The sequence below is a fragment of the Mus pahari genome, chromosome 1 (assembly GCF_900095145.1).
Source record: "Mus pahari chromosome 1, PAHARI_EIJ_v1.1, whole genome shotgun sequence".
Classification (NCBI taxonomy): Eukaryota; Metazoa; Chordata; class Mammalia; order Rodentia; family Muridae; genus Mus; species Mus pahari.
In genome coordinates this window covers 103315753-103341088 of record NC_034590.1, presented here as the reverse complement: position 1 = coordinate 103341088, position 25336 = coordinate 103315753, and the positions used below count along the sequence as shown (strand labels likewise).

Genomic DNA, 25336 nt, shown 5'->3' with positions numbered 1-25336 from the left:
AAATCTAAATGTAATACACATTTTTAAAATAGCATCCAACTTCATTAAACTGCAGGGAAAAAAATGTGTGTGTGTGTGTATGTGTGTGTGTGTGTGTGTATTCAAAATTATAGCAAAAAAGAAAAAAGAAAAAGAAAAGAAATCTTTGTCCTTATCAATTAACCCAAAACAGAGCAAGTAGGTTTTGTGATATCACTGGGTGACTGACCAATCGACTAGACACACAGCAAACAGGTATTCCAAATGCACAGAATCTGACCTCTGCCCTACTGCCTCTCAGGATCAAAGAATAATTTTTTTTAAAATGTGTGTCCTAGAAATATAGCAACTCTTCAGCCACCTGGACAACAGCAACTCTAACTCTGGAAGTGATGTATACTGTGCACTGTTTATCAACCTCCCAGAATTAGAAGCATTTACCTGTTATCCTTGATCAAATTCATCCCTCTGCCCTGTCTCTGATGTCCAGTTCAGAGAATCTGAAGAGATCCTACAAAGGTGGTTAGCAGGTGACCCCACTGCATCTGTGAACTCAAAGGTTCAGTAAAAGAAACCCTTATGATACTACAACAAAAGCAGCCCCCGGGGCAGGGAAGGGAGGGAATTCAGAAGCTCAAATATACAGACTGCTAAATGAAAGGGTGATAATAAGTGATCTCAATATCTATAAAAGGAAAACAAAAAAACTTGTATAAAAAATAAATTTGTAAAAAATAAAGCACGAAATTTAATGAGTTCGAAAAACAGAATCATGAGTTACTGGGGGTAGGGGGAGAGTGAACAGGGTATAAATTGCCTTCTAATCATTAGACAAATGGGACAGGAAATACATGTAGCCTTTGAACACGAAGACCCAAGACAGTGGACAGTGTTATCAAGCGTTATGCTCACGAGCAGGATCTGAGGGACCCTCCTTGCATACAGGGGCTGGTGGGTACCATCAGCACCAGACCCAGAGAAGATGGTGAAGTGGATGCTGATCACGAACAAAGCACGAGAGGGATAGCCCCTAGAGGAAAGGTGACATGCCCATGGTACTGCCACAGTTCAAGTCCCCCGGGGTGGGGGGTGTTCTGTGAAGCCTGCAGGGCAGAGCTGAAAACTGGCCACATCTGAGTCAGTGTGTGGCTGTTTTCTCGGCAGCTTCCCCAGTGCTGAACCCTGGTTACCTTTTCATGGGCCTTCCCTAGTCTGCTTTTTGTGGTTTTTGTTTTTGTTTTTGTTTTTAAATAAGAGTCCACTCCTGTGAGAGCTTTTCTAGTTGCTTTATTAGAAGGCTAAATGAACCAGTTTGTCCCTGGAGACACAAGATGCACATGTTTCTGCTGATGTTTAAGCTTGGTCCAGCTAAAACTTCCCACATTTCTATCTTTGGGCTCTTAACTGACAGTCTTGGTGGCGGTTAACCCCTCTTTGTCTACAACTATACAATTTGCCTCAAAAATTTTATCTGTTCTCAATGTAATACACTAATCAATGGTGAGTCTGTCCAAGGGCTGAGTCCTTTCACCACAGAGGTGAAAGAGCATGTGCAAACACATGAACTGATGGACCTGCCCTCCCAGCACTGTCCTTCAACTAAACACTGCAAACAGAACAGCGCCAGTCTGCAGATATGCATTCTAGGCTTTGATGTGAGGCCAAGAGCCTAAGAGGAAACTCCTGGGTGCTTAGGAGGAGCCCCGCTGCAGGAGGCAACAGCAGCCTGGCCTGCAGCGGGGTGGGAAAGGTAATAAGAAACACATGAGTGGACGGTGCCAGGAGGCCTGGAGCATCCCGAGGACAACTAAGGGGAAGGGGGGACAGGAGTGGGGACCCATGCGCTCTCGTTAATGTAGCACCGATGCGTAAATATTTGGTTTTGTGTCTAACTGCAAAAGGCACAGGGCAAGAAAACATTCCTGTTCTATGGAGGCCCAGTGATGAGACCACATATGAACATGCTTAGGTAAAAAGATGTATTTCAATGTGGGAAGAGTTGCCCATTACATAAAAGTCACTGTGAATCTTCAACTAAATAAATAAACATCTCGTCCTCAGAGATGCCGCACGTCACGTGTTCAGCCAGTGGTCACAGTTGGCTGTTCTCTCAGGTCGGTCTCTCCGATGGGTAGCACTGCTCAGTGGACAGAAGACTTCCTTGGCATCTTTTTTTTCTTTTCTTCCAGTAAGGAAAGTACATTCTAGAAAAATGCAACAAACAAGTAGATGTCCGTCAAGGTTCTGGCAGGCCTGTGAGTCTGAAAGAACTACAAAATCAGTTTTGATAGGCGGGAGGGGAGGCCTCACCTGTCTGTCAAAAACTCTGGCCATTTCTAGGACACCTTTGCCAAACTGGAAGGAAACACAACTTCCTTAATTTGATCACAGATTAGAGTGTGCAATTCTCATACACGCTTTCTTCTTGAAGGACCCCAGTGAATGTTACCTCATTTTTCACAGTTGCATCTGCCCCTTTCTCAAGAAGTAGCTGAACTAACTGTTCGTGATTGTTTAAGACAGCGACCTGGAAACAGAAGCGTTGATGTCTCCTCCGGCCTTGTTCCCCTCCAGTGAGGTCAAGGCCAGCATGGGCAACATGATACACCCCATTTCAAACATATAGGGACTGTAATGACCTCCCCCACTTATTAATGGCTAAGACACACTACATAAGCAAACCCAGGGCTCAGATACAAGCTGCTCAACTCTCAAGCCACGTGTAGCGGTAACAAAAACTGAGACCCAGGGAGAACCGTGTACCATGAGAGGCGTCTTTCCATCTTTGTCCTTGACGTTCACGTCAGCCCCAGCCTCGATGAGGAGTGAGGCCACCTTCTGGCTTCCTGTCACAGCGGAGACTCTCATGAGTGGCGTCCATCCTGAACCTGTGTCTACAACATCTACCTATGTTGCCAGAGAGACACCTACCTCAGTCCAACCACTTTCCCGTGGCATTGCTGGGCAGACAGAGAGATGTGCGCGCTTCTCTAGACCCCCTCATTTCCTAGACCTGTGGTGAGTGAGCTGAGTTCATGTCCATGTCCGGGGCAGGGGTTGCTGAGTCTCCCAGGAGGTCCCCTGAGAGATCCCACTGCTCGCTGCCATACTGGTCTGCTAAATGGAAATGCTAAAAATGGGATGAGGAGGGGCAGGAAGGGACCAACACCTCCTCCTCATGCTGGCCCTGCTCTCCTTAGCTGTAGTGTTTAAACTCTTCTAAAGATTTCCTTTGATTTTGTACGTGGGCGCCATGTGCATGCAGTGTCCACAGTGGCCAGGAGAGGGCAACACAATCCCTGGTTGTGAGCCACCATGTGGGTGCTAGGAATCAAACCCACGTCCTCTGGAAAAGCAGCCAAGGGCTCTTAACCTCTGAGACATCTCTCAAGTCTCCGACTATAATTTTAAATGATTACTTTCTTTTCTTTTTCTTTTTTTTTTTTTCCTTAATTTGAGATGGGGCTTTGCTATGGGGTAGAGCAGGCAGCCTCAAAGTCACAGAAATCTACCTGCCTTTCTACGGTTGGGATTGAAGGCATGAGCCACCACACCTGGCTCAGGACTAGTACTTTTCTTCAACTGCTGTATCTTTCACATTGCTTTAAATCTTGCCTGGAACAAGGTCACAATGATAAGAGTATACACCTTTGTACTTCACAAGGTTCGCATCTCAGGCAGGGAGGCCAGAGCTATCACAAACTAACTAAGGGCATTCATGCCCAGTGCTAGCTCCAAAACATAGTATGTCCAGCTGTCAGATAGCCAACACCCAAAACCTGGTTTATAACCAACTCTTTCAATGTCTTCTTCCAAAAGAAAAAGTATGGAATAAAAAGACATAACTGGCACCAAATTCTAGGGTATTCCTAACCAAACCAAGAAGAGTAAAGATGGCTATGAGAGAGTGTGGAGTATGGGGGTATGCACATGCACATACCGAGAGAGAGAGAGAGAGAGAGAGAGAGAGAGAGAGAGAGAGAGAGAGAGAGAGCTACAGAATGCATTCCTCAAAGATGATCAGCCATGAGGGGCTGGGGGTGCTCTCGATGTTCAGATGTATGAGACTGATGGATCCTATCTCATCGATCCTTCTCAGAAATGGCCAACTATGAGCAACGTTTGAATAACAATAAAATAACCACCTGCCTTAACAAGAGAGTCTCCAAAGCACCCGCACACGTTTCCTGTCTGGTCCTGGGGTGAGGAGTAGGTATGCGTTTCTATTCCTCATTTAGAAATGACCAGTCCCACCTCAGGGGTCCAGGACCTTTCCTAGGGTCACCTAGCCCATCACTATACAAAAGGCTCCCTGTTAATGGTTAATGGCTTCATGTCCCCCTCAGCATGAAATCCTCACGCCTTGGAAGAGGGGGTAGTTCTGCCTGGTTCTCAATCTTTCCCTTCGTGTTCCAAAATGCCAGGTCAGCAATCTGCAACCGCATGGAGACTGACTGGGCTGCTGTCATCCATTCTCACTAGCCAGCTGTATTCATGGCTGTCTCCAGAGGACTCATGCATGCAGGTCTGTCCTCTACACATGCCTCCTGGGCTACACGAAAGTGGGATTTAACCCACATGGTTGGTTACCTGAAGGTAACAGGGTTGTATACCTGAAGCCCAGAACACCCACACTTCAAAATTCCAGCACTTAAATGTTTATATCAAAGAACCTGCCTGCCTAAGAACCCCTTTCCTTTCCCAGAAACCCTCAGATTGTTATCACTACAGACTCAAGTAAAGTATACAGGGCATTGTGGCCACCCTGCCACATAGAGCTCTCTCACTGAGACCAGCCTTCTGACTTCTTGCAAATGTCTCTCAGGCATAAAGAAACAAGGGATATGGCACCTGGAATTCTCTAACTTCCTGGGATTTTTTTCCTTTGGGGTAAATCGGCTTTTTGGTTACAACGGCAGGAGCCAGTGAGAGCCCGGGCAGGAGGCCTGTTTTCTCTCACTCACACCTGAGGTGGACTAGATGTAGTTACTGACAGCTTCTGGGAAATGAGACTTTCCCAAGCTTGGAGTTTGAGGCCATTGATTCAACTTTCCAGCGCTTACCACCTGTAATCACACCCAACTCAACAACCTCTGGCCTCCACACATACATCTGTGTACACATCCATATAAACATGTATACATCAAACATGTGTGCAGAGAGAGAAAGACAGAGAGACAGAGACAGAGACAGAGAAATCCCATGAATAAAAACAACCTAACTTTGAAAGCTACTAGCCCTGTGCACATCTCTGCCTCTCTTGCATGTAGCCGATGCTTAGTAAGGCTTCAGTAACCAACTAAACAGACACCAGCAATGACTGAAGGTACAGAGCAGCACAAACACATGGGGTCAGCTCTGAGCTCCACCCACTTTCTTTGCTTGAGATAAAGTCTGGCTGTCACCATAGTTCCCCAGGGATCCTCCAAGGCCTTTCAAGCTCCTGAGCTGGAGACTCCTGTCTGGCTTTTCTCAGGGCAAGTGACCAGGCTAGCCGGCCTGCCTGCCCCGCCCACCTGTCTGCCTGCCTCCAGATCCCAGAAGATGGTTTCAAGTTCTGACTAGTGTGGTGTGGTTAACCAGGAAGCAAGGAGGTCATACCTCACAACCGTCCTTTATCATCCAGTCAATCACAGGGCAATGGCCTCCATCAGCAGCCCAGTGCAGAGCTGTGCAGCCTCCGAGGTCTCGAGCCTCCCAAGAAGCTCCATGTTTCCGGAGGTATTTGACAACATCCAGGTGCCCCGCATAGCATGCAAGCATGAGACTGCAACATACAGAAGAAGCAGACTCCACTGTAGGCCCCACTGCTGACCTTGGATCCGAATTTCATCCACCCACAGTAAACCAAAAACTTGTCATCTGAGTGGGAAAAAACTTTATTCACATAAAATGTACACATACCCATCAACTGATAGATAAAATGGCAAATCCATGCAATGAAATGCCAGGTCAGTCACGAAAGGGAAGTCAAGTCTGTAGTCTGAAAAATCTTAAAACAATATGATCAATAAAAGATGCCAGGCATAAAGAGTCATAGCACATGATCCACTTGCATGAATCATCTGGGAGAGGCTAATGAGGAAGCCACAACAGTAGGCTGCTGGCTGTCCAGGGCTAGGAAGGGAGAGGGGATATATTCTGTATATTTCTAGAGTCATGAAACTGGCCCCCAAGGTGGCGATGGGTGAGCAACTGTGTAAATGTATTTTAAAGCAGTGCATTTTATGGTGTGTGGATAATGTTTTAATCTTGAAAAATAAGTATGGGGGCTGGCAAGATGGCCCAGCAGGGAAAGCATAATGACCTGAGTTCAACCCAAGAGGCCACGTAGTGAAAGAGAGAACAGACTTCTGCAAGCTGTCCTCTGACCCCCATGTGAGAACCACAGCACATGTGCATTGATAGATACATACATATGTACATACAAACACACACAAAATAGAAAGGTGCTTTGAAAATGAATATTGGCTACAAGTGAGTATAAATTATTGGATTTTAAAATATCCACAAAATCTAGAATATACACAAAACAGAGTGATAAGAGACCACGGGTCAGACTGTCAGCATTTATTATTAAGCCAATTCCTTTCTCTAAAACAAGATTGCTCAAATGTTGCCACTCTCCTTTAGAGAGCAAAGGCTGGTTGATCCATTCCAGCTGCTGGGAAGTTCCTCCTTGTAGATTGTCAATCAATATGGAATCATACACTTATTTTGTGCACCTCATAATTGGTTAACTGGGATGGGCAGGGACCACACCAGGGTAGTTGTAAGATGTTAGTGGGGACTGATGTATGATTCACAGCACATGAATATATTACCCTATAGATTATTTTCTAGTTGCCATGAGGAAAATAAAACTCTACAGAGATCTCACCACCCCCACCCCCACCAGAATCGAGCCTGGAATCGCTACCTGTATAGACCTCCACAGCAGAGCCAGAAAAACAACACAAGCTCTCAAGGTTCCTAATGAAGGTGGCATCCTATAATAGCCAATCCCTTACAGCCTTACCATGAAAACATGTTTACTGGAAATACAGGATTAGGCGAGCAAGCCAGATGCTACTCTACTCCTGGGGAAGGTAAGAGAGAGAGACCTATAACACAGCATGCTGGGAGTTCACTCAGATGTCACTGCTAGGAGGAGGGGGAGGGAAGGAGAATGGAAGAGAGTCTAAAGGGAGAATGGAGAAAAGCATAGAGTGGAGGGAGAGAAGAGGAGAGAACTGAGAGGGAGCAGGTCCTCAACAAAGAAAAGGAAGCCCGAGAGGCAGAAGCACCAGGCACAGTGTAGGAGCATAGACTGCATCAAGGACTTGCCCAGTCCCTACCACAAAGTGACATTGGAAGGACAAGCGGGAGACTGAGTGCCAATAACACCAGAGAACCAGGGAGGTGTACCCAAGTGTGTACACTTGGCAGCTTGTGTGGTGGCAGCTTGGCCACGATGATGACCTTACCTCCAGGAGTACACACTGAAGGTGACTGTGGAGCACATGGGGGTATGTGGGGGAGAGGTGTACAATAGGACAAATGCCTGCACCTGCTAGGGCTGGGTAAAGCATGGACAGACGCTCTCCCTGTTATTCTTCCATCATTTCTAAAAGGTTAGAAGATCATCTCAGTAGGAGAGAGCAATCCCTACATGGCCACACAAGGACACTGGGACAACTCAAATCCTCTATCACCCTAAGATGCCCTGACTGCAAAGTCTTAATTGCACTTCTAGCCACTCCCTGGGCCTAGAATGGAATCCCTGTGAGCAGCTGCGGCCTGTCTGAGCTCTGCACGCACTCATTGCCCTCTCTGTCCCCTCCCAGCTCCTGCCACCACCACCATGCACTTGGCATGAGCTTTGCTGTTTGCCGGGATCTTTTTTATTTTCATTTTTTCTAATAGCCTATTTCTAGTACCTTCTCCACTGTTTCGTGGCGCCTCTGCCACCAAATTAAGTTCTGTCTACCCTGTTTATCTGTTTCCAATCTCTTAGACAGAACCAGCCTCTCTAATTAGTTTAACTCTTAAGGCATTTTAATATCTGTCCCCATAGTCTTTGACAGCGTTTTAGTGTCTATTACCATCTATTTGTTCTCTCAGATAAATTACAATCGTTTTGGCGGGTTCCGTAGAATAACTCCATTTGAGGCTACATTCAATCTATATGCTAATTTGAGAAAAGTGGGAAATGGCACCACAGTCTTGCCATTCTGAAGTACGGCACAGAGCTTGAGTTTTTAAATCTTTGGACCTCTCAGTACAGGTCTGTGGATGTATGGTTCCATCGGGTTTCTTGGCTTTGGGGATTTATTCTACTCTGTGTTTAGATATTAACCAGTTAGTACCTTTTTTTAAATAGTCTCAATATCTAGCCCTGGCTGGCCTAGAACTCACAGAGATTCTCCTGCCTCTGCCACCCCAAGTGCTAAAATGAAAGGCCTTCAGATTAGATGATTTTTAATCACCCTGTATCAGCCACATCAGTAAACCTCCTTATTAAGTTTCGAGTCATTGGTAGTTGTCTTTCTTGAATTCTGCAGGCCAGGAGGAATCACACCTATATCTCCTAAAATACTATCCAATCATGAAATAAAATATAAGGTACATTCACAGAGAGCCAGGCCCCGCATCACACATGGCAATGTATTTACCCATCTATTGTCCACAATAACCCCACGGTTGCACAAGGAAGCCTACTGAGGCAGCTAGCTGTGCAGGATGACATACTGTGTCCTTGAGGGACTAGGGTTTGACACCATGCTCTCTGCTGTCTGTGCCCCTCACTGCACCCCAGGTCCCAGCTCTTTGCAAACACAGAAAGATACACCAGTTCTAAGAAATGACATTGGAGAACTGTCAGATATATATAAAGGCACGCCTTTAATCCCAGCACTCGGGAGGCAGAGGCAGGTGGATTTCTGAGTTCGAGGCCAGCCTGGTCTACAGAGTGAGTTCCAGGATAGCCAGGACTACACAGAGAAACCCTGTCTTAAAAAACAAAACAAAACAAAACAAAAAAGCCATTTTGTATGGTGTTGGAGCACACACACACCTACCATCCCAGCTCCTCCAGAGGCTAAGGTAGAGGGAGTGTGAATCCCAGATCAGCTTGGGTAATACACTGAGACCAACCCACTCTCCCTCTAATTAAATAAATAACAAGTGTTGTCACTTCCTGCTATTTCTGTGCCAGGCACTGCCCAAAGGCTGAGTCTGTGTGCGGTATATGCTCAGGAGTCCTGCCCTAGCACCTTGAGAAGGGATGTCCCACTGAACCTGGAGCTAGGCTAGCAGCCACTAATCCTAGTCACCGTCCTGCCTCCACGTGCACACACCCATGCTGGCATTTGACACAGGTGCTAAGAGTTGAGCTCTTTACTCTCTGGCCCATCTCTCTAGCCATAAAATACTTTTGTTGTTGTTGTTGTTGTTGTTGTTTTAAAGTTTTGATTATTTTATTTAAAACATTTTATTATTATTATTATTATTATTATTATTATTATTTTCTTTATTTACATTTCAAATGCTATCCCGAAAGTTCCCTATACCAAAAAAAAAAAAAAAAAAAATACTTTTTTAAATGAGGGATTGTCTTAGTTAGGGTCTCTATTGCTGTGACAAAACACCATGACCAAAAAATAAGCAAGGGAGGAAAGGGTTTATTTGGTTTACACCTCTGCACTAGTTCCTCACTGAAGGAAGCCAGAAGGCAGAACACTCAAGCAGGTCAGGAACCTGGAGGCAGAAGCTGGGCAGAGGCCATAGAGGGGTGCTGCTTAGTAGCTTGTTCCTTGTGGCTTGCTAAGCCTACTTTCTTGTAGAACCAAAAACCAGCAGCTCAGGGACAGCCCCACCCACAATGGGCTGGGCCCTCCCACATCAATCACTAATTAAGAAAATGACCTACAGGCTTGCCTGCAGCCCAGTCTTATGGAGGTAAGTTCTTAATTGAGGCTTCCTCCTCTCAGATGGCTTTAGCTTGTGTCAGGTTGACATAAAGCTATCCAGCACTTGCATGGCCACTGTATATAGTGTTGGGTTTCTTAAGGACAAAGCCCCTCAAGCAGACCCTGAATATGCACCACATACTCCAGCGCATGCCCTCCACCCTCTTCACTGTCCCCCTTCTTCCCTGCTTTGTCCTGCTTCTGCCTTCATGTAACTTATGCATAAATGACTGTATGCATCTGTATTAACCCGAGAATCCACAAATATGAAAGATCATGCAACCTTTGTCAGAATCTGGCTTATTTCACTTAATCTGATGGTACCTAGCTGCATCCACTTCCCTGGAGGTGTCACTTCATTGTGCTTTATGGCTGAATAAATCTCTCCTGTGAGACACTTCTCCATGTGTCCGTCTGCTGACAGACACCTATGCTGATTCTAACTAACAAGGTGTCAAGTTGCACCAACTTCTCCTTTCACCTTCAATCTACTAAGGAAGGATATTTTGTTGGAAACCATCTAACTGGAATTTCCTTAGCTTCCTAATTACCTTTATGACGGGAGAAAAGGGGTTATAAATATAAGTACCTACAAATATGCAAAGAACCTGCCGCCATTTTTTTTCCAGTAGTGGGGATTGAACCCAGGGATTTGCACATCTACACAAGCACTGAGCTGCATCCAGCCCTTCTCATATGTTAACAACAATGTCGATGTTCTATGCAGCTTTCCAGCCTGTCTCTGCTGTAGAAACTCCAAGCTTAGCACTGACACATACGATATGAAGCTCACAGTCAGACAGTCACACAAGAACGTCCACGGAAGGAGCACGTGAATGCATTTTCTCATTTTTTACACCGATAGTGTTCATTTAGATTTTTCACTTCTTGGGTTGATTCTAGTGACTTTGGGTTTCTCTAAAAGCACCCATTCTGTGATGGTTTGTATATTCTTGGACCAGGGAGTGGCACCATTTGTAGGTGTGGCCTTGTTGGAATAGGTGTGACCTGGTTGGAGTAGGTAGGTGTGTCACTGTGGGTGTGTGCATAAGACCCTCACCCTAGTTGCCTGGAAGTCATTCTTCCACTAGCAGCCTTTGGATGAAGACAGAGAACTCTCAGCTCTGCCTGTGCCATGCCTGCCTAGATGCTGTCATGTTCTCACCTTGATGATAATGAACTGAACCTGTAAGCCAGCCCCAATTAAATGTTGTTTTTATAAGACTTGCCTTGGTCATGGTGTCTGTTCACAGCAGTAAAACCCTAACTAAGACACATTCCAACACAATTATCCAATCTATTATGGGACAAAAAGCACCATTTTCTTTTCATTTTCAAATACTTGCTGTAGTCATTCTTTCCCTTCCCAATGTCTGATTTTTATTTCTCTTTTCTGTGATGTACAGGACATTGGTTTATCATGAAGATTTTTGCAACATGAAAATATTCTCATTAATCAGTTCCCAGCTCTCTTTTGATTCTTGCCTGTCTTCTACTTTCCTTACATTTCTCTTTTGTAAACTGGCGTTATTCTTCCCGAGACCTTGGCCCGACTGATCACTTAGTCCCAAACCGGTTTAAGACTCATTCAGAAAATAATTTAAAAATTGTTGTCTAAATGTTATCTTCCACTGCACTGGAACGGAGCAGAGAGGCTTTCTGGCTGGAGAAAGCCACATTTTGGGTTTTGGAGATGGCTTGGTGAGGAAAGTGTTTTCTGTGCAAGCTGAAGAACCTGAATTCAGATCTCTGACACGCATGTAAAAAGCCATGTAGGACTGCAGGTACCTATCCATCACTCGTGGTGGAGGTTGGGATAAAAGGTTCCCTGAAAGTTGCAGCCTAGCCAGCCATCCCAGCTGAATCAGCAAGCCTGCAGCCAATGAGAGAGCTTGTCTCAAAAAGCAAGGTGGATGTCTCCTGAGACACCTTAACTCAGGGTTTCGTGTGCTTTTACACTCACATCCATACAAATGTGCACCCACATATGTGCACACACAAAATATGGCATACGATCAGAGTCTATGAGTGCAGTGTCCAATCCTCTGTACTCATGTACCTTATGAATTGCACTGTGTGTCGCCCTGTTGGAGCCATGCACTAAACATGGTGCCTAGCATGTAGTCATCACCAAATAAACGTTGACTCTGCTGAAATAGTTCAATCTAATTGCTACAACATCTGGTACTGAAGTATTTCAAAATGCCCCCTTCATCTGTCTATGAGTAGCTAGCTCTTCTTCTGCCTCTTCCTGTAACCCCCCAACTTGTGGTGGAAACCACAACAAGGCACGCTATTCAAACTCCTGGCCCTTGGGCAGTAGAGGAAGTCTGGGATGTAACAAGAGCCCCTGCAGAGCTGGTGGGGCCATTTCAACAGCTATGGGTTACTGAGCTGGAGAAAGCTGGCCAGGTTTACCTGATGAACAAAACCACAGGTGAACAAGTCAGCCTTCGTCACCTCATCTTCCCAGGAAGCCCACTCACCTCTTGGGACTTTCCCAGTAAACTGGAGAAACTGCATAAGGCAAAAATCCCTCTGAGTACAGTCTAGTAACACAACAGCAACCATGCCCATTCTCAGAGGTCCCTCCCACCTCCTACCTGTCCTTGCCACTTCCGTTCTTCAGATTCACATCTGTGCCATTGGAAACTAGGATCTTCACAAGCCTGAGGGAACACAGTTGCCAGCAGTGAGCTAATGGCTTTGGGAACACGGCAACCCAATGAGAAGTAACACTCTGACACTCAAGGCATCCTGTCGCCCCTTCCTCTCTGCCCATTCAGACACTGTTGAACAGGAAGCCCACTGATCCCCACCAAAAACAAGGTCCTAGTCCTGCGTGAGTCACTTATCAGACCCGTCTGTCCACATGGCACAAAGCGCGTGCGTCATTTTTATGGCTGTTTTTAATATAGGATTAAACAGAAACGCTTAATGAGAACATAGTTCCATTGTCTGTCAAAATGGTATTGTTACAATTAAAATATATATGATTGTAAAGTAAGATACCAGCACTTCTTGCCGGTCCTGTGGGACAGACAGTGGCAACCTCAAGGAGAAGGCTGCTCCCAAAGTGCCCCTCACTCACCTTTGGTTAAAGAAATTCAAATTCCAATCATCATCATGACCGCCCCTAAGATATAGTCAGTATGTGGTGTGAGACTGAACACAAACTCACCTGCAAGCTGCCTAACCCAACACAAGAACCTGGATGGAAGCCATTGCATGGGCTGGTTCGGGAAAGGGAAAAGCAGCTGCCACTCTGCTGGCTACAGCCCTGCGGGGAGGGAGAAGCCGTACTCCTCACTCAGGGGAGGAAGAGTCATCCATACTCCTCACTCAGGAGAGGAAGAGTCATCCATACTCCTCACTCAGGGGAGGAAGCGTCATCCATACCTGGTGTAGCCTTTCTGAGCAGCAACCATGAGAGCGGTAAAGCCAAATTTGTTGGGCACGTCAATCATGACATGGCTTAAGGGAAACAGAGGAGACACTGTCAGTCGTGGCATAGATCCTGAAGTTAGCCATACTTTGCAGAGCTTATAGGGAGCAGAAATGGTTCATTTTTACCAAAATGTCAGTTTCTCTTGGGCTACTACATTTTTCTTGTCTTACAATGTCCTAATAGTTTTAAAAGTTCACGTTTTCATAAAAATAAAAATTAAAAACCATTGTCATTTCACTTGAAACAGGAGCTCCCCTCAACTCAAAACAACCGTGCCTTTCCATTGAATGGCTGCAACCAGCAAAGCCTCTATGGCACCAACTCAATTTCACCATCAGACCAAGCATGGCTGGAACCTGGGCTTTCCCATTGTCTCCCCACTTTTCTACTGACTATGTATTGATGCTGTCCAGAGAAGAACACACATCTCGTATTGTCAGCCAGGGAGCCTGGCATTCTGTAGAACCGTCTCATCAACTTACCAAACCAATGCCTTCCGAGGCACACAAAACCATGCTGCAAAAACATGGCAATTATTTCTCTATGTGGAAGGCAGCTTCAGACGTGATACCTGCAGCAGCCACGCACCCCCCCCCACGCCCATCCCTGCGCATGCGCTTCATCGCCCCTCCCCGCGCATGCGCTTCATCTCTAGAGTCCTACACCAACTTTCTAGTCTCCGAGGCAGCTGGTTTGCTTATTCCCAGGGTCACCAGTTATTACATGCAGGCATTTTGAACTGACCTGTACTAAGTGCTGGGATAGATAATCAAAGGATAATAATTGCTTCTGGGGATAAAGCATGATGCCCAGACCACCCAGACCTGTAATTTCCCTTTATAGATCTCATTAAGCAATCACAAACCGTATCATTTGCGAGGGTCTCTAGGACTCCTTATTAACTAGACTTCACTACTGCACACCGGGCACCTGAGGTAAATGTAGGAGGTGCTTTTGAAGGTACTGGAGAATTTGTTTAGGAAAACAAAATAAAGCTGTGCCGTGTATTGTCTGTGTACCTAGTGGGCACTGGAAGAAAGACAGAAAAGCTGGCTGCGCTCTCACCCTCCTTCCAAAATTCGAAGCAGGAGATCTTCATCGTTCACACTGACAGCGCGATGAAAGTGTTCGCTACTTATGGGCTCCCCTAAAGAAAGCAGACAGAGGGCAGTCATCCAAACGCGGGGGAGGGGGCCCATCTCACTCTTCCTCCTGAGGCCTGGGTTCACCTTCACTTCCACAAAGGCATGAGCTGTCCCTGTCAGTAGGACTCACATGTCCTATTCAACAACGTCTTTCACTAGAAAAGACCTGTTTCTCACATGTTAAGAGAAACTTCAGACTGACCCAAAGAACCAGGACAGCTTCAAGTTGTAACGTATCTATCGCTTTGTGAGTGTTGCCACTGGGATCCTCCTTCCCAACGTCTCCTGTGACCAAAGAAACCCCAGCAACTGTCACAGTATACTGCTTTCTTTTATCCAGTGGCTAAACTATCTCAATTGCCTTCGCTCCCTGGGCTTTGAGGGCAAATGAGTTTCATACCCACAGAGAGGTGGAGGGCGTGTGAGAAGACCCTTAAAGGGAGACAGCAGTCTCCCAAGAGGGGAATGAGCCTAAGGAGACAAAAACATCAGTGGGAAATTGACAGGTCCAGTGGCAGGCCAGTGACACAGTCAGTCCAGTGACACAGTGACAGGGGTATGGGTGACATCTGAAGGATGAGAGGGGGAGGCAAACCTCCAGGCTCAGCTTCCACACTGCTGGCTGGGGGAAGACACTCTCTTCCAGCCACTAGTCTGTGGTTTCACTCCTCACACATCCCATGCCTTTCAACTCAGCATGGCTGAACTTAAAATTACATGAGGGATGTAATTTTAAGGGATTACATGAGGGATGTGGTGGTAAATGCCCAACACGCCGCTACTGTCTACTATAGCGCTCTGTAATGCTCTCACATCCCACCACGCACAGCACCCCTCCCACACTCGCAATGCCCACCTGACCTCAGTGTGCAGCTCCAGATCTAAGTAATATCGATAGATGACTGATCAATAAAACCCCTAGACTTTGCTAGGCACGGAGGTCTTTACTCAAACCAAAGTATTGTGATAAGCTTTCAAAGCTGAGAACCTGGCTAGCCCTGTTTGTCTAAGGAAACCCTTGCCCAGCCCGTGGATTCCACTAAAGCAGTGGTTCTCAACCTGTGTGAGTCTCCACCCCTATGGAGGCTGCCTATCAAATGTCCTGCAAGTCAGATATTTGCATGATGAATCATAACAGTACCAAAATCACAGCTATAGAGTAGCAACGATGGTTGGGGGTCACCACAACATGGGGAATTATATTAAAGGGTCCCAGCATTAGGAAGGTTGAGAGCCACTGAAGGGACTCAGAGCTGGAATGGCTTTATACTCTCGGGGACATTTGACAATGTCTAAAGACCTATGTTGTCACAACTTGGGAGATGCTACTGGTATCTTACAGAGAAGGACCCAGAGTACTGCTTAGTAACCTGTAACCCACAGGACAGCCTGGCATCACTCAGGACCTAACCAGAGTCAGTATGTCAACTGTGTCATGGTTGAAGAACCCAGCTACATTGAGGTAGACTCACTGATAGACCACACTTCAGTCTACACTTCAGGGGATTATCTAAGTGTGCTCCCTCCCGCCCTCCCTCCTACATAAAGGGAGAGGAGCCTCTAAGAAGCCTGTCATCTATAAAAGAGCCCATTTTTGTGTCTCTCAAGATTCAGCTGCCACAAAAGCAAGTCACACAGAGTCAAGCATGGCAGTGTTCATTTGATTTCAACAAAGTCAGGTCTGAGTGATGCTAAGCTGTCCAAGGTCATCAGTTAGGAGTATCATTATCAGAGCTCATGGCCAAGTCTCACCTAGGACCTTAATTTGATAAGCATTGAGGTAGCTGACCAATTTGGGGTTTGTTTCTATTCTTACTATGTTTTTAAGTACAGAATCTAAAACAAATATAACTCTCCCTGCCCTCCCCAAGAAGTGTCAAGTAAAAGTAAATGCCTAAAAGCTTCAGTGATTGGGGACTTGTGATATTCAGAGCAAGATCCGGAAGCACCTGCAGCATTCTCCCATTTCTCCACTGGCTACCTGCCCTCTACATCACTGCCCTTCACCTCACTGCCCTTCACCTCACTGCCATTCACCTCACTGCCCTTCACCTCACTGCCCTCTACCTCACTGCCCTTCACCTCACTGCACTGCACTTCACTGTACTGCTCTCCACCTCACTTCACTGTGCTCCACTACACTGCACTACACTGCATTCACTTCACTACAGTCCACCTCATTGCACTGCACTCCACCTCACTGTACTGCACTCACTGCACTGTGTTCCACCTCACTGCACTGTGCTCACTCCACTGTACTCCACCTCATTGCATTGTGCTCCATCTCACTGCACTGTGCTCCATCTCACTGCACTGTGCTCCACCTCACTGCACAGCACTCATCACTGCACTGTGCTCCACCCCACCGCACTACACCTCACTGCAGTGCACTCCACTTCACTCTACTCCACCTCCCTGCACAGTAAGGCCTCCTGATGAAGGTGCTTCCTAGCATATCCTAACCAGAAAATGCTGTTGTACAAAGTATTGGAAAACAAAACAAGCTCATTTCACACTTATGAGCTTGAGGGTTGTATGCAACAAAGATGTCTAGGGGTTATGGCACATCTAAAATAAATGTAGTATCTATTCCTGATTCTGCTAGGCATCTTCAGAGCTTCACATGGGATTCTGAGAACAAAGGGACCTTCTCACAAAGACAAAGGAAAGCAATACCCGTTCTCATACACCAACTTACTGAGCCCCAGCAAAAAGAACAAAAAAAAAAAAAAACAAAAAAAAAAACACTTGTCAGTTATGAGAGTCCTTCTCAGCATTAGCTCAGTCAGTACTTCCCAGCTTCCAAGACGCTGTCCCAGGAGGACAATGACAAACTGAGAATCCCATTAGAACCATGTGGATTGTCCCAGGAAAACCTTTTAAGGTGCTCTGGCAGTGTGCCTCAGAGGGCAAAGGCACTTGTTACATAAGCGTGGGAATCTGAATGCCATCCCAAATTCCACCTGAAGGTAGACAAAGAGAATCAACTCCATAAAGCTATCTTCTAACCTCTACATGCATGCTATCACACACACACACACACACGTAATAATAGTAGTAGTAGTAGTAATAATAATAATAGTTTTAAAAATAAAACCTGTGAGCTAGAATTTCACAAATATAGAATAGAATAAAAAGGCCTTTGCCTGCCACTTCTACTTCCTCCACAGGCAGGAGTCATGGAGATCAAAGAGGAAATTCCAGGGTGAGCAACATACTCCACTCCTCCAGCCAAGAACTTTTCAAGACTCTGCAGGCCTGGCCAGGAGAATGGCCTCACTATGTGCAACTGAATATAAAACAGGCCAGCAATGGCCTTGGTAAGTCTGACCCTACATGGATTCCTCTGAGTGGTGTGACTGCAGACATCATATTGAGGATGCTCTAGGGGTGTCCATCTGAGTTAGATGAAGTGCACTCAGTAGGCACCTCTTGGGGGCAAGGGGTGGGGTGGACTTTGAGAAGTCGTCTCACTCTACTTAGGGGTCACTTAGCTGCAGATGTGCACATGAGAATGACACTGGATAACACCTTTCTTGGTGGAATTTGGGTCTTTATTAAAAGCAGTGAATAAATCATGGACTCATTGGAGAAGATATTTGCCAATTAACAAGTAGCAGCTGTTTTTCTTTCTTTTTAAGGGTCTGACTGATTAAAATTGCATGCTTCATTTAAACAAGAGCCTCGTGTACTTTACCTGGGAAGGAAAAAAGAAAAAAAAGGCTGAGCATCCTTTATTCAAACAAAGTGCAGGCTTTTGTGATTCATTAAAACACTCTCAAACTGAATGCAAATCATCAGCCCACAGAAGCATTTTTGCTTGCTCTGAATAATGTGAGCATTCTCAATTCTCTGCTTAGTATCTCTGCCTCCTTAAGAGAGTCTGCACTGAGCAAGACAGAGTAAGGGAACAGCAGTCTATCAGCAGAACCAGAGGCCTGCCTCCAACAAAGATGACACGAATCCCTCCACGGAGCATAGCCCCATGGGGCTGGCAGAGAAAGAGTCAGGTGCATTGTTTGGGAGTGCTATAGCATGAGCATATGCATGCATATGCATGCACACACACACCCCATATTTCATATATATATGCACATACATACACACACCACATAACTAACATACAAACACACACACGAACACACACATGCACACACACCACACATATTCACAACAACACACACACATGTGAGTGCACAGTCACCACCAGCATGTCCCTCTCCTCTGAGAGGTCTAATTACCTACAAAAACCATAGAACTATTATGGCAAATTCCTAGGCCAGATGTCTACAGCTGCTTCTCTGAAGTCAGCTGGGCAAGGAGATGCACACTTAGCCACAGGCACGCTCCTTGTCAGCTGATCTGCAAGGTCAGGCTGGTCTCTACCCTCTATGTGAACTCTGGCTTAGGTGTGTGACTCAGAGGATAGTAGGTCTCTTGGAGCCAATCAAAGCTGATTGCAGAACCAGCTGTGTACACCTCTCCAGCTAGCTTTGGGAGGACTCATCCAGTTGGTGAGAGATGGCTCTGTCCCCATCCAAGTCATGAGAGGGAGCCTACCCCAGCAAAGTGCATCTCTTTCCCTGCTCCTACCTCTACCACTGAGTCTTAATCATCTACCCGCCAGTCCTGCCAGGAGAGATGGCTGACCCACACCCCTCCATCTGGGAGCCTGCAATGTAGGTGGAAGTAAAAGGAAGAGCAAATATGTAAAACAGAAGGGATGAAGTGCTGGGCCTGCCTCAAAATGGGAGGAGCCTGTGCAGGGGAAGGAGAAACCTGCACAAGAATCAGCCCTGAGTCAACCTTGCCGTGGAGCATGTGCGGTGGGCTGACAAGGGGTCTGGGTAGTCCAGTGAGAGCAGAGAGGGGAGTGGTGATGGGGAGAGGGGGCCAGAGCAGCAGGAGGAAGTGCAAAGGCTGCCTGAAAGACCATCTAATCCAGTGTCCACAGAAGAGTCTCTTCAAAGGCAGGCTCTGTGCCTGTATTTCCCCTGCCTACTCTTCACCACCCTTGCCTTTCCTTACTCCAAATGCTTGTGCTAGATCCTTCCCCCTCCCCCTCCTTTTCCCCTCCCCCCACTCCCCTCCCCCTCCTGGGACTCCAGGGCTGAATATCTTCCCTGTAAAGGCAAAGCTTTCAGTATCACCAGATTAAGGAACAGACCCTCTTGCCTAGCCTGTATAACTGACTACTGCAGGCCTCCTATGAAATGACCCTGTTTCATGGCTGGCTAAGCATCACTTAGAACCACAGGTGAAGCTCCCCCACCCCTGCCACCCCAGCTTTAACTAACTCTGTTCTTGGTCTATTCATCCAGAGCCAGGCTCCTCTCTCGTCTTCACTGCAACCAAAGGACCAATAGGGTAGCTCAAAATCTGAATCATCCTCAGTCACATGGAGGGCTTGATGACAGGCCACAGAACATAGGTGGTCAGAGGCAGTGTGGCTACCCTCCCTGGCCACCTCTGTGGAGAGCTGCCTCCTTGGAGCTGGGAAAATATTGATCATGCTTTTCTTCAGTTTCAGTACCCAAGGAACCAGGAGTATGTGGCAGACAGGACACACATGCACGGAAGCTGTGTACAGTGGACACACGTGAGAAGGTGACACTCAGCCTGTCCCTACCGGCCCCCTTCCTAAGTGAGGTAGATCCTACCCTGCACCAAATGCCCATGGGCAGGACCGTCCTGGCACCAAGCCAGCTCTCCCAATTCAGGAGAGCATACCTGGCCTTCCTCGTGCCATGCTGTAAGGAGGCATTATCACAGACCTCACAAATGGAGTGCTTTCTGCTTCCAGTGAGGCCTAGGAGAAAGCAGTCCATTTTTACCTCTAAACTGTTTTGTGTTTTTCAAATCTCTAAAAAGTGAGCATAGAGCAGAGCGTACTCACGGGTCGTGGCCACCGAGACGACTGGGCTGTACTCGTATTCTCCAGAGGGGCTGGTGACCTTCAGTCGAAATTTGTACAGTGTCCTTGGTTCTAGGCCTTCAACCACATGCCTTGTTGCATAACCCCTGGACAGATGGAGACAAACAAGGATGCCTCTGACCACCTTGCTCTATTCCTAGTTTTATATCATTTCCTGACAGTGATGCCTACCTGGTGTTGTGTCTGAGGGTGGAGTGTTTTATATGTATTCACAACCTTACACTGACAATGCAAGTGAGATTTTTGGCTTGGGGGAGGATTGCACAAAGAAAATCTTTTCATGTATACAGAATGTTTTCAGTTTTATATAGTGTAGCTTTTGCCTTGCCTACATGCCAGGTCACCTAGGCAGCATTTCCCAAGAGCAAGTAACAACAGGTAGAAGCGACTTATAAATGTTTCCACTGAATAAATCAGTATGAATCCGATCCTGCTTTATTAAATTCCTTGAGAAAAATGGACAGGTCGCAGATCCATACCTTAGTGACATGTCACCTCTTTTTCCCATCTGGACTAGCCAGGTGTGGTGTAGCAATTAAACATTCCATCCAGAAAGTAATGGGGGAGGCTCATGAGTCTCTGAAAGCAAACAACTCACAAGTCTTAGCAAGTTCCTGAAACTAGTAAGATTCAGAAGGCCGAAGGAAGAATTTTCACACCAGCCTGGATACAAGAGAAAAGGAACTTTCCCACCACCTGAACTGCCTAAGTAGAGACTCTCTGACCTAGTGAGCTTCCTAAACGTTTTTCAAAGCTTCAGGATTCCAGCTTTCATTAGTCAGTACCTTTGACACAACTACCTTTGAGACCTCATGCTCCTATAACTAACCTCTCCCACATCCTCCCAGGGGAAAAAAATCTCATTGGTTCACCAAGTTGCTCTTTGGTAAAATTGTTCCCATAGTGTGTCATTGGTTTGTTATCTAGAGTAAATAAACATTTGTTTATACTCCCCCCAAAAAAATTTCACATAACAGTGTTTGGTGCACAGCTGACAACACACATTTTCTTCAAAAGAAATAATCACACTAACCCATAAAATTCATATTCAGATGACAAAGTTTCACATTTGAACAATTATTGCACATGTGTGAGTTTCAAGTAGAGTCTTCAAGTAGGTAGATATGGCTGACAGACTGATAGCTACTATATCTACAGTGAGCAAAACACTGCAGGGAGCAGGCCTTCAGAAGTCAAGCTAATGATGGTTTGCTGCTCAGAAGCAAATCAGTTTAGCTAGGAAGCCAGGCAACGCAGTACAAAACAACTCTAACATCTTACATCACCTAGGAATGCTGGTGAGCAACAGGAGTTAAAGTTTCTATGACAGAAGTCTGACGAGAGCTAACCGTGAAGAGCCCATGGCTCCAGGGGATGCTGGCTGAATTCTGTAATCAGGAGCTTAGAAAACAAGAAGCGGAAAACAGCCCAATGGACAGCCTCCTGCCCTGCCCTTGCCCTCTCAGAGGATGCTGGAACCAGAAGGGAGATGACAGTTCTCAGCTATGAGGGAAGCTGAGGGGATGGCTCTGCTTTGGTGCACATTCTAAGACAACAAGCCTTCAGAGGGGACAGGATCACATGTAGCTCCTGATCTGACTCAATTCCCAGTTTCATTCTACTATCAGACATCTTTCTGGGCTTTGAGTAGATCCCAAGTATCTCTTCTTCAATGTTGTATCTAACTAAGTCTGGGCTTGGCCTTTGATGAGGAGACCTACTATCTCCAGTTTTTTTCCTCTCTGCTTCACTTCATTCTTGCTTTCTTCCCTTCAATATACTTCCCCATGGCTCCGTGCATGCAAGCTTACCATTATCTTCTGTCATTTCTCTCATCCTCAGCAGAGCTTCTGCAGAGGCCAAAGCCATACATTACCATTTGCAAACTGACTGTTCAAGGATGTTTGTGTTCCACCTAAATATTTACACATAAGTTCTGTTCTATGCAATTCAAACTTATCCCATGCCCATTTCTTGCAAGGTGTTGGGTCAGGCAGCCCCGGATGAGCTCAAGACTGAGTTAAATCATTCAACATCCTGAGGACCCTGTCGCCTGGAGTCGACATCGTGACTGATAGAAGCTTACCTGAACACACGGCTGCAGAATAAAGATGGGCCTCAGCCTCATTTATTCATCTCCAGAGCCCACTAGAAAAGCAGTCTCTTCTCCAAGGTGTGGCGTTAGAGGGGTGGCTCCAGAACAGAGCTTCCCTGGCCCAGGGCGAAGCAGTAGCCTTCGCCTTTGCCTTCCCATCCCCATCCCACCTGAGCCTGAAGCCTGATTTCCTCCTGAGCTCATTCCCCTGCCTGAGGAATGATGGGTGGAAGAAGTGGGTTGCATGGTGTCCTGCAAGGAAGGTCTTGCTGACTTCTACAACAGACAAGAGGTGTCAGAATGAAATGTAAGGCTCAAAGGACACCAGCCCCAGGACGAAAGGCTCCTGTGCCTTCAAGCAGAGTGCACATAGGATGAGTCAGATTCAGGCATGTGGGGAAAGATGTCCCAGTGAGATCCAGCTATATCACCCGGCTCCAAGTTTACCAAGACCCTTTCTCCTTGGTGCTCATCCAAAATTGAGATTCCAGGAGAAATTAGTAACTTGCACCACCACAAAGTTACTTCAGGCACCAAAATCCAACAAAGCCAAAAAAATAATTATCTGAGCATTAGACCACTCTAACATCAGGCCCTGTTCCCTGCCCTCTGTTGGCAAAGTCAGCTCCAATCTGGTATCTTTACTTTGTAAAGCCATCCCTCTTCACTAAAGGAAAAAAAAAAAAAGTGCACGTTCAACAAAGCCAGCCATCCATCAATGCAGAAACACAGGCAAGAGTCTAACCCTGTGCCCCGGAATGGGAGGAAGGGGGCAGGAGGGGAGCTGGATGATGCTGAGGCTGGGTGATGAGAAACATGAAGCTTTCGCACTGGTGCAATGGGAGTTGGCCACCATGAGAAGTTCTAATTCCCTGCTGTAGAGAGGCCACATGGTAAGATGGAGCCACTGGACAGTGGCAGGCAGTGAGGGAGAGAAAGAAGTCTAGGGAGCATCCTGCATGCCAGCTGCTAGCCAACAGAAGCACTGCTTCACCTGCCAGAGTGGAGCAGAAGCTAGTGCCATCACAGGCAGCTGGGAGACAGACAGGCAGGCAGACAGGCAGGCAGACACACAGACACACACACACACACACACACACACACACACACACACAACTTGGTTATACAGCCATATAAGATAGTAAAGAAATGGTTCTGATGGCATAAAAAGTGTTTGAATTTTTAAAAAACAGACAAGTGTGAGAAACGTAAGTACACTCACCACAATGTGAACTCTCTAAACCAAGCAGAATAAATGTCCAGAAGTACTACATGGGCTGAAAATGATCATTTAGAAAGTAAAGATGGCTCAGACTGGAGCAGGTGATTCTTAGGAATGGGTAGACTATATTGCTAAGTGAGCATCCTTACTATGGGCCCTTAATCCTGGTCCCAGACCCCTAACCTGCCCCATGCTTTCCTCTTTAGGACCTAGTACCCCTGACACACCATGCATTTTTACTTGCATGTCTCATTTAGCAGGTGTTTTTCCCAACATGAGGAATTCCTATCTGACTCCAGTGCCATATCTCTGGCTTTTGGGACAGTGGCTGCAATGTCATGAGCACTCAGTAATACATGACATGATGAGAATAAAAAGCACAAGAGGGTGGCAACTGTCCCAACAAGGAAGGGCAACAGTAAGACAGCAAGACAGTTGATGCAGAACATTACTCTGGCAGGACAAGGGCACAGAGTGATATCGGAGAACAAGAAACAAGCAGAGAGGATGCCAAGGCATATTCAAAAGACAGGAAGTGCCTACATCAGAGACAGCTTGTGCTCAGAAATAAGAGGTAATCAAGCATGTGTGGACAAGGTGCACACACACACATGCACCATGTATATCACACAAAGAAACAGACAACACAAATATGAGTACACATGCACACACATACACACGCACACACACACACAGCTTTAAAAGGAAACAACCTTCACAGTGGAACATGATTAAACAATACCCTAGGGAGTCAGACTGTATGGCAGCCTTCACCTCCCATGTAGAGAAGACCCACTTGAGATGACATGACAAATGAGAGTGAAAAAAAAACAACCAAACAACAAATCAACCTTCAGGGTAGAAGCGGGAGACAATGAGCAAAGAGACTCATCTCACTGGCAAATTCTGGGTAGCTCAGGGTGTGGGACACACAGGCACCAGACAGAAATAGAGCAGAATACCCTGGCCTCAGGAAGGGGAACAGAGGGGGAACCCACAAAACTAGGTAACTGTACTTCTGAGAGCTATAAGGGAAACCCAAGCCAAAGATCACTCCAGTGATACAGACTACAAAGTGCTGATGGACCAGAGCCAAACTGCCAGGGCATGAGGAAGCCCCATACCACCAGCCCAGCGTGCACTAGATAACCATCCTAGTAAGGAAGGCATTTGCCTTAATGCTCTAATGAGGTGGAAGATGAACGAGGAGGTTGAGATTGCTGCAGTCCAAGCCTGCCACCTAGTGGTCAGATACATGCGCACAATTTTCCAAGGGATTAAAAACCTTTCACCAAAAGGCCCTTGGAGCCAGGGTGTGCAGGTGATGCCACCAGCTCTGGATGACAGACTACTATCCAAAATTGTTCTCTGGCCAGACCACAGCCAGGCTTCTGGGGCCAAGTGAATGACACAGACACTGAATCAGCTGGAGGCTGATGCGTGTGGCTGGTATCTCTCTAGATAAACCTTGGGCACTTGGTATGAAAGAAAGAAACAAAGAAAGACAGAGAGAGGGGGAGATGAGAGAGGGGAGAGAGGAGAGAGAGGGGGAGAGAGGGGAG

General features: G+C 46.4%; 1 protein-coding gene across 1 annotated transcript in view; it reads right to left on the bottom strand.

Moving 5' to 3' along the window:
* Nucleotides 1-1253: 1253 nt before the first annotated feature.
* Nucleotides 1254-25336, bottom strand: part of Fank1 (fibronectin type III and ankyrin repeat domains 1) — a 108657-nt gene continuing 84574 nt past the window's right edge. Inside the window, exons 3-11 of the mRNA XM_021193822.1 lie at nucleotides 20419-20543; nucleotides 14443-14524; nucleotides 13329-13403; nucleotides 12533-12598; nucleotides 5581-5746; nucleotides 2743-2886; nucleotides 2429-2506; nucleotides 2290-2334; nucleotides 1254-2183 (exon numbers count right to left, since the gene is read on the bottom strand). Of these exons, the coding sequence (XP_021049481.1) occupies nucleotides 2121-2183; nucleotides 2290-2334; nucleotides 2429-2506; nucleotides 2743-2886; nucleotides 5581-5746; nucleotides 12533-12598; nucleotides 13329-13403; nucleotides 14443-14524; nucleotides 20419-20543 (844 nt within the window). The 3' untranslated portion in view covers nucleotides 1254-2120. The remainder of the gene's footprint in view (nucleotides 2184-2289; nucleotides 2335-2428; nucleotides 2507-2742; nucleotides 2887-5580; nucleotides 5747-12532; nucleotides 12599-13328; nucleotides 13404-14442; nucleotides 14525-20418; nucleotides 20544-25336) is intronic.